At 43.2% G+C, this 13,300-nt stretch overlaps 1 protein-coding gene across 7 annotated transcripts in view; it reads right to left on the reverse strand.

Annotated features, from left to right (window-relative positions):
- Positions 1–13,300, reverse strand: part of PPP1R36 (protein phosphatase 1 regulatory subunit 36) — a 35,980-nt gene that overhangs the window by 17,407 nt on the left and 5,273 nt on the right. For 6 of the 7 annotated variants that reach the window (XR_016467089.1, XR_016467088.1, XM_090141772.1 and 3 more), the window contains 8 exons: positions 12,530–12,610; positions 11,742–11,863; positions 11,565–11,631; positions 10,639–10,737; positions 7,137–7,277; positions 2,493–2,532; positions 1,059–1,240; positions 783–971 (listed from right to left, as the gene is read on the reverse strand). Coding sequence is in view for 5 of the 7 variants with exons in the window: in XM_090141772.1 (XP_089997898.1) it covers positions 783–971; positions 1,059–1,240; positions 2,493–2,532; positions 7,137–7,277; positions 10,639–10,737; positions 11,565–11,631; positions 11,742–11,863; positions 12,530–12,610 (921 nt within the window). In the remaining 2 variants the exon portion in view is untranslated. Of the gene's footprint in view, positions 1–9; positions 458–782; positions 972–1,058; positions 1,241–2,492; positions 2,533–7,136; positions 7,278–10,638; positions 10,738–11,564; positions 11,632–11,741; positions 11,864–12,529; positions 12,611–13,300 lie in introns of those variants that run through there. The other variant, XM_090141775.1, reaches the window with a different exon arrangement.

The raw sequence follows: 13,300 nt of genomic DNA on the forward strand, positions 1-13,300 counted from the left end.
TATGTTTGACGTGATAAAGCAGAGGAAAACAGGAGAAAGGGAGAACAACTTGCCAATGAAAACCAGCAAAGAAAGTTGCCTCCTTTAGCTGAATTATGAATAACACATTCTGCAGAGATTATCTTCTCTGCTCTGGGGACAAAGAACCACATATACACACAGCACCTCACACATCATGTCATGTTTCTGTCTGGAGTGTGCATGCACACAATACAAAATGTGTATGTCCAAGCGAAACTTAGCACTGCCTTAGAAGGTTGACACTATTGCACATCAATTACTGTGCAGAAGTTATAAAAACTCAGCAGGCACCCAGGTTTGAAAGCGTTCACAAAGCAATTACACGTGCATCTGTAGCAAACCTCATTTTTGGGGGAATGTTGGATTCACCAGTCTTATGTTGTAGATAGGTCCGAAGATTTTGTGTGTATGGTGCCTTTTCTAGTTTGCCAGAAGTCTGAAAGATCCAGAAAATGAAAGCAACAAATGGATGGAGGGAAAAGTAGAATTCCTCTTATGTGGCACAATCAGGCTTGAAGTTTTTTGTTTTTTATCCTAATCATTAGAAAAGGTTCTATTTCCATTGGCTTTCCCAATAATACTTTCCAGTTAACAAAGCAGTAGGATAGACAGCAGTTGCCTGTTCCCGTAGGCAAATTAATTACCAGTCATAGAATCATAGAGTTGCCCAATGGTCTCTCTCTCAACGAGGAAGACTTAACTGTCTGGCAGCCTCTCTAATAACACTACCAAATCTATTTATGCCAAGAAATATCCCTTACTTGGTAGTAAGCAATTGTGAGAAGTCTGGTAGGATGTCACACGAGCAGGGCTGTGGGTCTCTGCCCTGACAGTAGTGGCTCTGGGAGCGGTACTGAGCACTCTCCTTTGGTAAGGGCAGCAGTGTGCTGAGCACAGGTGAGTGCTGGTAAACCATGCTGTTTATGGATGGATGCTTGGCACCGACTTGTCTTGAAAGAAAACAAACACAGATGTTATCTTAGTGTATTCGGACAGGACAGGTTACCTAAGGGCTCATCAGTATGTCAAATGTGTACCTCTGACGTGGTAATCTCACTGCATTTGCATCAGCAGTCTGCAAAGAAACATGCTTCCTGTCTCTTAAGGCGAGATTGAACATGTCGGAGCAGAGGAGCCTGCCGATTTCTTCCCGAATCACTTGGAAGTGTTTCCGCCCGAACACAAGCCAAGTCACGTAGCTGCAGAAGTTGTAGAAGCCCTAAATTGAAAACATGGATCCCATTTTCAGTGGGAAAAGGTTCAGAACCCACCATGTCCCACAGTGCATGTTGGCATTCCACTAAAAGACAGCAACAAGTCTGACATCAAACTTCACCAGTGAAGATCTGAAAGACTAGTTTCTTTAAAGGTACAGAGAGAGATGAAGCTAGAAACGTAGCTCAGAGGGATCTCACCTTGCTGAATCTGACCAATTTAGTTTAGCTTCACTGCTAGGAACTATGAAATGAACTGAGGATCACCACACAGTTTCCTTCAATAATCAATGGAAAGAGACTGGTGGGACGAGTCTGCGGAGGTTCTTATCACACTCATTTGTCCCAAGAGGCAACAGTTCATCCCTGGCGGAGCTTCTCCTTGTCTGCATGGCTGTCAGAGTAGCCTGAGGACTTAGGATGATGGGACAGCTATTGTTTGGGCAACTGGAATTAGACAAGATGATTCCCACCCCAAATGACAGCATTTTGATCACAGAAAATATTACTAACAAATACGAACTCATTGCATCTTACCTTCATGTATCTGCTTGCTGATTAAATAGGATTATCTAGGTTATCACACCATTTTAACACTCATGATTCCTGGCACCAGCTGAATCAACACCCAGAAAATCAAACCTCTACTGAGGTTCCTGAAAAGATGGTATCAGTGGAACTACGGTGTACCCTTGGAATTCAATCCACAGTTCTCCTCTTTGAAGGAAAATCTGTACGGTTTGAGAAGTATAAAGTATAATTTGGGCCCTAGTGTTTTATATTAATTTATCAAAGCCCTGCTATACAGAGAGGCTCAAATTCCTCACTGGGTTGGATGTAACAGGTCAGAAGAGCTTATTGGCATCTAAAAATGTTGCCAAGCACAATGGAGATGAAAGAAGGTTGTGAAATTTCCTACCTACAAAGAAGAAATCATGAGGTCATTGGCAAGAAACCAATAGACCAGGCTTCCCAGGGGGATCTCAGTCTGTGATGGGAACTGCCTCAGCTCTGAGAGTCACAGCAGGACTGAAAACCTGCACTGAAGGGCACAGGGGTGGTATTTTACAGGCATTGCAATCTAGGTCCAAGAAGTAAAATTTTACTGAATGTACTCTGCCCTGCAAGTAAACCACTGGGAGGACCAAAAGGAAAGGAGCAGGCTGTCTGCAGCATTTGAATGTGCAAGGGAGGGACATGGTCTGAGCTGACACTCAGTCAAAATCTCAGTCAAAATTATCTTTCTATCTTTCTTACCTCAAAGAAGTTCCGATCTTTCTGCAAAGATGTTTTTCTCCTAAGGCAGTGAAAAAGAGCACAAAATTAATAGCAGCCATTGTCCTTTCAGTCCTCTGAACACAGCACTGAACACGATTCATGAGGCTACTGCCAAGCTGGCACTTCACCACAGCAGTAAGTTGCTGCTGGTGAATCCTCATTACGAGCATGCAGAGACCTACTGTCTAAGAGAACAACAGGACTTCTGCACTGCGTCACAAGTAGAAAATGCAAAATATTGTATGGCTCATTTAATTAAATCCAACAAACAAAGCTGGATGTGAACAGCAGGCAAGGCTCCCCACTATGCTATCTAATCTGAACCCTCTGCTTGGGCCTCTCAAGAATGGCCAGGACTGATCTAACCCAGTTCCCATTGAAGCAAACAGAAAACTCTTCCTGACATTGCGGAAGAGGAATGAGCAGAGCTACCAAGAGTACAAAGCCAGGCCAACGTTGAGACAATAAACTTTGAAAAACAGAAAGGAAAACCCTGATGCATTTCCAAGAAGAAATGTAAAACATGTACAAAAATGACAGAGTGCACTTTGTTAAAGCGCAGTTTGCCCAGTGGAAGCCTGAGAGATATTCACACCACCCACTTGTGCCTGGGGATTCTCATGGAAAGACAAATGACTATCCATCATGGAAACAGCCATCAAAGCAGAGGGAGATGCACACATCCCAAAAGCCACTCCATTCTCCTGAAGCTAGCACAGCTCACCTCAGTGTAAGGGAAAGCAAGTTTGCCAGCTTTGAGAACCCCACAGATCTGGCTCCACTCCGCCAGATGCAAGGGAAATCTTGCCTCTATGCCAACTCACCAGCTCCTGAAATGTCCCATACCTTCCTGATGGCATCAACTGTTCCACACCCCTAGAGCATACCCAGCTGCCATCACCCCAGAAACATTGCAGACCATGAAGATAACATCTTTCAATCCCGTATCTCTATTTACAGTTTCCTAACTTTCACTGATAGTATATTGATCAGGAGGACTATGCATCTCCCTGCCTAGCTCTCACCAGTCACACCTCTCCTGATGCTTCAGATGAGAACCCAAACCCCCTTGTTGTGCAAAGGAAAAGAAACCTGAATCTTCAAGCACGGCATGGCCATTGGTTCAAGCAGATCTCCCAGATAACTTCAGTGCTTTTGATTCCTTATGAATTCTGGAAAAGCACAATATTCTGTCTTCAGAATACCACAGCAGACGAACATCATGTGACCCCAGCTTCTTAAGCCTTAATGTAAAACTCTGCTTTACCTTTCAGCATTAGATAGCTCATGTGGTATCTTAGAATCACTTCCCAGTTTAGCAGAGAAACCTATATGGAGGCCAGCAACAGAAACTAACACCAATAATTAAAATCAAATAATGCTAGGGGGTCTCCACCCTTCTTTCCCCCAGTGCTTTATTCCCTCAGGTAAGATATTAAGCTAAGAGACCTGCTTGAAATAAAGTTTCCTAAGATAAGCATTGAACTAGAAGGTATCTCCCATGTCTAGGGCACAGTTGCTAATTACCTAGGAAAATACAGAAAGGGTTAGGAAAACATCAAACTTGCATTGAGATTCAGGACAGGATTAGCAAGAAACACGTGAAGGAGAGAGTAAAGAACATCATGATTTCTAGAAATACAGTAATAGTGTTTTCTTGGAGCTGTCGGGGTGACAGAAGGAGCTCATGCATGGAAGACGACAACAGCACAGCCAAGGGCAGAGGTAGGCATGGGGTTTGGATGTAAGAAGATAATAGCTTCAGATATCTACAGGAACTACTGTTCTGTGCACGGGCACATGGGGTAATGCTTCATGTGCTTTAGCAGCTCCCTCAACTACAGCTGTGACTCTAAGTGTTCATGGATCAAGTCAGCTTCAGGGTTTGGTAAGGGCTGACTCTGTTTGTGCCACTGATGCCTGCTGCTTTGGGAACGCTTTGTATTTTTCCCATTATGACAAATGCCCATAAGGAAGCTGGCACCACAAAAAGGTTGCGCAACTCCAATCAACTTAAAAGGAGAAAGCCAGACACACCTATTCCTTCCTCGGCGTTGGAGGCACAAAAGAACTAATGCTAACACACAAATAACAGGTCTGGAGGGACTCTCTCAAATTCTCAAAAGTCTGGGAGGATATCAAACTAAGGTTTTAATGCTGCATTTTACAATTCATATAAATGGTTACAATGAGGATGTCCTCCATCTAATCTTCCTTTTTAAAAATTTTCAGAGGAAGACTTCACATGAAAAATCAATAATTGCATATGAATACACGGACATTTGGCATATCTGGAAGGGAAAACAGTTTCCCAACATAGCATAAGATTTCTTTAATATGTTGCTATGGTGAATTACAAGAAGAAGCAAAAGCTTCAGCATTATAGTTGGGTTATAAGAAAATATCATGAAACTAGGAGTTATACATTACCAATAGTTTCTCAGCTTTTAAATCTAAACATTTTTCAAGTTAAAAAAAAAATCATCAAAAGTAACCCTTGCCACAGTTTCCATTTTGACAAAGGACCTTTTCTATCCCAAAGTATGTGCACTGAGAAAATTCCTAATCTTCTTTTACAATTGAGAGTCTTAATCAGTTCTGTCCCTTAGCTCTTGTTTTTGGCAGTTCATATAATGATGGTCTGGGAGGCTCCAGATAACATTTAAGGCTAAACTGAGTCAGCTTGGAAGGGTTTATATTTATGTAATTGCTGCATGGTATGAGAAGTGCTGTGTGTTGTGACATGCTCAGCATTAGCCTAACTCTGAAGTCCGCTGTAGTCAGCTACCACCACCCTGCTATGAGTAACTCTGGTCTCCCTTCATGCAACACCTTACATTGCAAATGTGTTAAGACACAGCCCTTTTCTGGCTCTGTGTGTTTTTACAGCCTAGACATCAGCGTCCCAAGCCACTGCCAGTTTCTAACCCCGACTGTGATGGAAATACTAAAGATGACAGTTTCCTATTTCAACTCCCTGCTCTCATTCCCATGCTGCTTGGTTTGGTTCTCTCTCTCTTTTTTTTTTTTTTTTTTTTTTTTGCATTTGCCACTAGACCTCTTTTCTCAATCCTGCATATTGCTGTCCACCAGACAATACAGTGAGTAAAGAGGCAGCAGAGCTAACCAGCTGGATATGCAGCACAGGCTGTTCTATCCAGCTGCATCCAGTCCTTGGATTCAAGCTGCTTTTCTGCACTCATACTGGGTCTCATAAGTGCAGGCATTAGGGCCACCCAATAGAAACAATGAATGCTGTCGTGATGTTCCCTGTCCAGCCAACAGGAAGGTTAATGGGATGCTCTACTCAGCAGAAATCTAGAAGCAGGCATTTGGTACACAACACCACTGCCAGGAATACCCTGCAAAATACCAGTGTGCCAGGATACAGAGAGAATGTGCTGTTCAATTTCAGGATCTACTGATTTGTGACATGGGAGCACACTAAAATGAAAGCTCTACTGGGACAGCAGTCTCCAGTTCCCCTTTACCTCCACCATGTACCTTCCCCTCTTGACTAGAAGAAAATCCAGGTTCCTCCAATTGCAGACAACAGTAAGGCTGCCAGAAATCACGTTGCAGAAAGGCAGGAGAAGGATTGCAACTCCTATGGAGGACTGGCAGCAGTTTCACAGCAAACAATATTGTAAAAACGTGTCTGAAACTGCTCTGAGAAGACCTCGAGGGACTGGGGTGCATGGTGGCTACTGCCAAGGAAAGGAAACATTATATGTATCCATCTCCTATCCTCATATTTTTTAATTCCCACTAAGGCTTCCTGCCCCTCTCAGACCTTTGCTGGGTTTAAGGCATCTAGAGAGTTATCGGTCTCCACCACTCCAAAAAAATCTATGCACCATCTTCCCCGTTTCCCTACTCTTCTAACACCCATAGTTCCCAAGCACAACCTTTTCTTGTCTCTAGTCCCTTCACTTGCTGCTCTTCAGAAGCACATTCTCCTGCACTCACTAACAGTCTTAGGCTCTCTGACTTGGTATAAAACAGAAACTTATGCAGGGATCAGTGGCAACCAGCAAGCACACAACTATTTTCTTTCAAGGTATAGTCAAAATGGCAGGGGCGAGAGGTGTACTTGGCACTGCTTTTTGCCCTGCTGGCTTTCACACTGAACCCAACGAAGTTTCCTGCTCTGTATATCTAGCAAGTCTTCCTCATACCAGGGCTAGAGTTTCACCATCTGGTATCCAGAACTCTGCTACAACTTGTTGTGTCAAATCAGTTGGCAACAGCTCATCAGAAACACTTCTGGAGTTAGTTACTAGCTAGAATTGCAGGGAGATCAGTGCACATCTGTATCTCATAGAATCATAAAGGTTGGAAAGACTACCGAGATCATCCAGTCCAACCATCAGCCCATGCCTGTGACCACTCTGGGCCAAGTCACTCAGTGCAACATTTACCTTTTTCTTGAAAACTTTGAGGGACAGCAACTCCCATTCTTCCCCAGGCAGTCTGTTCCAATACCTCAACAGACCTCATGGTCCTCTTGTAACCCTTAGATTGACAAGAAGCATGGCCTTGGGCCTTCACTTGTATCATTCAAAAGGGGCCTTGGACTGCTGTGGCCCTTGACTTGTCAAGGAAAATAATTTCTTGGCTTACTTTCTGTGAGACGTGCGACTCCGCTCTGCTCTGCCTCTCTCAAGGACAAAGTTACTGTAAACTTTGGCAAGGTAAATCTTGGCCACCGCTAACTTTGCCAACACATCGTCCATTGCTTTATTTTCCAGAAAAATCACAGACCTGTTTAAAATTAAAAAAGAAAGAAAGAAAGAAAGAAAGAAAATTAGGGAAGGGATGCTAGAAAGAATGAGAGTTCCTGAGAAGTAAACATATCTTTCAGGCACATAAGCCAACACACCACATGACAACACCTTCAAACTGCATCAAGGCCAAGCTCAGGAGCTTCCAGCACAGCTCTGTAGCACTGCCAGGACCGCCAGGCCTGCTGTGTGGACTCAGACAGCCTCTCTTGCCCTACAGAACTTGCAGGCTCTACGCCTGCAGCTTTTTAGGCTGCTGTCTTTGATCTTGCATAGCTTATGAACCCTTTTTGCAGCCTACATGAAAGCCCTAGAGGTGCACAGAGATGTCTCCAGGCACAGACTCTGCAATTGGGCAGCCTGGAGCAGTGGGGTTGACTCATTCCGAGACACCACTTACTCCTCTTCAGAAAGGCACACAAAGCGCTTTTGGGATGGCCTCTAAATAGGAACAGCTGACCCCACAAGCCTGTATTTTAAACCACTTCAGATCAAACGCTAAGGAAATGCCAAACCAAAGAGCTTTCTATTTCCCCTGTAATCCACCCAGCTGTCTCCCAGTACCAGGAGCGCTGCAGGCCTAAAAGTTGCCAGCCTCCTTCCACTCTGGGGAGAGCTGTTTTATCTGTCCCTGATGGCCTCCAGCTGTAAAGCTTCCCACACAACCCACCTTTAATAATTAGGACAATTACTCCAGGCTTCTCAAGGATAATTGCTAATAAAATTCAGCAGATTTTCCTTAAAAGACATGAAAGAAAGTAAGGGGGGGAAAAAATGCAGGACAGAAATAATAGTCTGTGTTCCATTCATGTTTCATTCACCACTGTTTAGCTTTTGTTCTTAGTTGCATATTTCAGAGGTGAATACTCTCAGGCTGTCTCCAGCAGGGCAAAGCTTCACACCTGCTGCTTTGGAAAACTGGTTGGTTGTTTTTGAAGTTGGTTACAAGATCTTCCCGAACCTAAAATAAGCCAGGCAAACCTCAAGCTTAGATTTACAAAGAATCGGCATAGCACCAAGAGAAGATAAGGTCACAAGAAGTTACAGATGTCCAGATTCATGCTGGTTTTCTTCTACATGAACTCCTTGTGACCTAAGAAAATACAATGTGCGAAAGCAAGGACTTCTTAAGGACAGTCTTAGATGAGGGTGGTCTTCTGCTTCAGGAGGTTAGCACACAAGGTCTGTAAGAGCAGCTCAAGAACTACACAGACATTGGATGTGTCTGCTGTGTGGGAACATCAGGCTGCTAAAGGAGTAGGCAGGTCATCAAGCCCAGTCTTCAAGTAACCTGTCTGTCAGTTTAACTCTGAGCAAATTATAGGTGTCACAAACCAGACGCATGAAGGGGTACCAGTATGTCCTGCTTCCAGTCTGTCTCTGCCTGTGGCACATAGCCAGTAGTACACAGGAAAGCAAAAAGCCTCTGAAATTAAATTACATCAAGAAGGAAGGGGGAGGGGTTTTTCTTCCTAAGCAGACAACTTGGAACAGCCCTGAGCATGGGATTTATGTGGGATGGGTACAGGAAAGCAAATGGCTGTGCAGTTTTCCTTCATATCCTCTCAAATACATAAGCATATCACATACCAAAGGATTCTTATCATAAGAGTAATTTTCTGTCATTATGATTCTATTATGTGGTTATAAAATCCCTTTCACAAGCTCACAGAGATCCATCTTCAGAAAAAAAGTAGTTTTCTCCCTTGTCCCCACTACTTCCTAGTAGAAGACAACTCCAGAACTTTACAGCACAAATGGAAAAAGGCAGTGCTTCTTACATCTGATTTGAAATACAACATATACTAAGTTCAGAATTAGACCAGGTAGATAAGGGAGGAAATAGGAAGCCTTGGACACAGCGAAACTGCAGTGTCAGAAAGTTCTTCGTGCCTGCTCCTTCATGTCAGCTTAGGTGCTAGAACAATTAAGGATAAACTTCAACATTAAGTACAATCTAAATATGCCTTTTGTAATTTTATTTTCCTTCTTTGTACTTATGCTTTGACAGATCAATATCCTGATCTTTGCGTGGTAAATGTCTCTTCTTTGACCTTCTCTGATGTTACACTACACGCAAGCAATTCTGGCAAGGAAGCCACTTCCCTTCAGGGGAGGAAATGAATCTCAACAAAGCAGCATTGCAAATATCCCTTTGGGAAGCTCAGAGTTCATATATGCTTCCCACAGAAAGACAGCAGTCACTCTGGGAGCACTGCATGCCATAACACAGCAAAAAGTGTCTTCTGGCAGAGATTATCCAGTTCTTATAGCTGGTAGCTACAGGTCACAGCCCCCTTGACCCAAGAAATAGAAACCCATGTTGCAATGGTCCAAACTCCTCTTTGTTTGAGTCTGCTTCTGTATTTTCCATACCAGCTGATGACACGAGCTATGTTGAGATGTCATGGCCAGTGCAGGGTCTTCTTCATCCTCATGGACCTAGGACTTTTGTGTATGAAGTTATGTTGATGATTTTCTTTATGTATGAATTATTAGCACAATGAGAGAAACATTCGGCAATCTATAGAAATGGAACGAATTGTTCAAGACCAGCAATCCTCCAACAGTCACTTCTTCAGTTCAGATAAATCAGCCCCTCTTTAAATCAAGGCTTCATTACTTGTGAAGTAAACAGTTATTAATGTGTTTTAATGAATTAATCAATCAATTCTCCAAGATTATCAAAGAGTCCAGCAAATCATTAACATTTATTATAATCATGGTTGGTAGCTCTGTAACACTTTCACCCAAGGCACATAACCCTCCAACACAGCAGCTCCTCAGCTGTTCGTCTGGCATCCCCACTTCCACTTTGCAAGGTAGCAAATGTGGTCACACACCCTTACTTGCAAACTGCTTGCCTAGCAGATATTTCTCATGTTGTAACATGTTTCTAGCACTGAAGAGGCATCTGAACCTGCTTTGCATATTTAGAAATGAGTTCAGTGTGACCCACGGCACAAATTAACACCCAGCAAACTCAGCTGTGCTTTGTGGGTGCTTCTGCAAGCAGAAAGGACTGGATGCTAATATTGTTACTGGGAAATGTGATTTGGGGGATGGTGATTCGATCCAGGGCACACAAAGGTTTGGGTCATAGGAATGACTAGTTCAGATGTCCTGGGAAAGCACAGAAGCCAAAGGGATAAGAGGCGTAACTGAGTGGTTTTTCTCCTTAGACTTCCATATAGCAACCAGGCCAACATGCAGTTTGTGCTCAAGAAATAGTCCTTGCTCATATGCAGGATCCCACTGAGCCCACTGTAAAAACTTTCCTACAAGTCTGGATTTACTAGGGCAAATTCTGGGTACTCACACCCCTGACATCCTATACTCACAAAATCAAGGATTGGGTTTTCTTTTCCAGGGCAATTTTTTCCAGGTAAAAAGACATGTAGAAAAGCAGGGCCATGAGGAACTCATCCAGTTTCTTGTTCCTAAATAAAAAGTAGAAATGTCACTGGTAAGTCTGCAGTACCAGATTATTATGAAAAAGAGCAAAGTCTCTGCTCAAGGGCCTGCACTATACTGAGCAACCCCCTATGCAGTTGAGAGCCATTCACAGCGAGCACTCCACCTCAAACTAAGACTTTGGAGGCCAAGAAGCACGCTGAGCCATAGACTCAACTAGATATTACCACATTTACATCCTCCAAGTATATTTTGTGCACTGAGCATGCTGAAAGAGCAGCATTCTCATTCAAAGAAAATGGGGATAACTAAGATTCCCCTTCCCAAAGGACAGTATGGCTGCAACTCAAAATATACAGGTACATTCTTAAAACAAAGGCAGTGCAGGCACTGCCTAGCCCTGGTGATCTCAGGGGTACACCCTTAAGACAGTGCTCTGCCAACTGCCTCCTTGCTCTTAGCATATGGGGAAGTAACGCTGATAAATACCAGCAGCAACCAATGAGCTCTGCATTCTGGCTGGAACAGCAGCAGCACAAGCAGGCAGTCTGGATGCCCTGTTGTGTTAGGCCTTCCTGGTGCAGGCAGCGTGATGGATGCTTTGCCAAACATTGAATGTAACTTAGGCTAAGATGAATAACGGTGTTTGGATATTTAGGCCCAAGGTCTTGGCTTCCTTTAGCTAACAGTGGAATGCTTTCAAGCAAATGGTAGGATTATTTTTCTGCACATCGAGGAGAAATGTATTTGCTTCCCACTAACCCCCAGAGAAGAGATTTGAAACTTCACACAGGATAGTCCCTCTGTTCCCTGATACACACACGATTCTCGAAGCAGATTCTGAATGACATACCCCATAACTGCTGCAAATGGTAGCATGCGATGTGACTCATTTTCTTCTCTCAAAAGGAAAGCAAGATCTGAAAACACAGAGCAAAAAAATAATAGCTTCTCCAAAAATTGCTCAACGGTAGTAGAAATACTTCTATGGGCAATGCCTTGCTGATGCAGAAGACCAACAATTACTCACATTTGACATCATCCAGTGTGACATATTCATGTTTTATCCACTTTGACAGCTTATGAATTTTTTCCTCATTGTCAGCCAGCCTTTTTTCAGGGAGCGTAGCACTGCATTCATCTTGGAAAATGCTAGTAGTTGACCAATATGTAGTATTTAAAGACACTGTTAATTCCAGTCACAGAACAGTCACATTATCTACCTGGTACGTACGGTCCTTATTGCATGCAGTTTCGCAAAGCTGGGCAGTTAAATGTGTTTGGCAGATACCCCAAAATAACTTTCAACTATTATAACCACAAAGCAGGCTGGGAATGTTGGGAGAAATAGGACATGTCACCTCCAAGGTTGCTTCTGAATTTGCCCTTTTAGTTGCTAATATAATAAATTGCGACCATATTATTTAGATCAAAGATTTTTTAAGTAATGGATGAAAGTCAGCCACACCATGTTGTGAATTTATAAAATTAATAATAATAGTTTAATCTTTGAAGTGCCTTACAAAGGTGAATTAATTACCTCACAATACTCTTTAGAGTAGATGAGAATTATTACCTCATTCTGAGAGACCTGAATGCCTTTACCAAAGTCACAGCAGGCTACTGCCTGAGCTGGCATTCAGCACAGGGCATGTCTGGCCCTGTTTCTCTGCTCAGACCACTTATCCACCCTGCTGAAATGACAGGTGGCTCCTGCTTCACCTGTTGTGTTCAGACACGATCCTCCTACAACTGATGAAATATTCCCACCCTAATAATTGTGTTCCTTCTTGAGCTAGCTTAGTGGAATTGAAATACCTCTTTAATGTCTTGACACATATTTCCTGAAAGTGAGCGTTTTTTCCTTCATTAAGGTTTTCCTCAGCTGCTGGACTGGAGCTGAAACAGAGTATGAGAATACAGTAGTGTGAATTTACATTTCTAACAGCAGTGCAAAGAGGTCAACTCGCCACGATACAAAAACACGTGTATTTCATCCTCTAATTGATGCAAAGAAAACATCTGGGTTGTGGTGAGGGCCACATGAGACATTGCTTTCAAGAATGCAGAAGAACAAAATAAGCAAAGGTTCTTCTGCTGTCTCCTGCATCACAGAAACCCTTCAAGTCATCTGTATCTCAAGTGGCTTTACCATCTTTGTCCTAACAACATCAATGAATAGGGACCTTCTTTTAATTTCCATCTTAACCATATTCATGGTAGGTTATTGTACATATATGCACCTGACCTTCAGGTCCACTAGTACTTTATCTTTGTGTAGAAAAATAGAAGAGGGTTTTGTCTCTGGAATGACATATTTTAAATGCAAAATGTAAAGCTTTTCTTTGGGACTACAAATGGCAGAGGAGCAAACATGGCTGGTGAATTTATTCCTGCCCCAGAGAGCACCAAGCAGAGCCAGCTGCATTCCGAAACGCATGAGACGAGTTGGCTGGAGCTGCTGAGACTCAGACCATGAAAGGCACCTGCATCAGCCAGTGGTCAAGGAACAAGTGAGTAGCCCAGCTCTACTATGACCAAGGCTGGGGAGCTGCCAGAATGGCAGCAGGAACCACCCTGCCTGCCCTG

Source organism: Phasianus colchicus, chromosome 5 (genome assembly GCF_987193195.1).
Source record: "Phasianus colchicus chromosome 5, bPhaCol1.hap1.1, whole genome shotgun sequence".
In the NCBI taxonomy this organism is placed as follows: Eukaryota; Metazoa; Chordata; class Aves; order Galliformes; family Phasianidae; genus Phasianus; species Phasianus colchicus.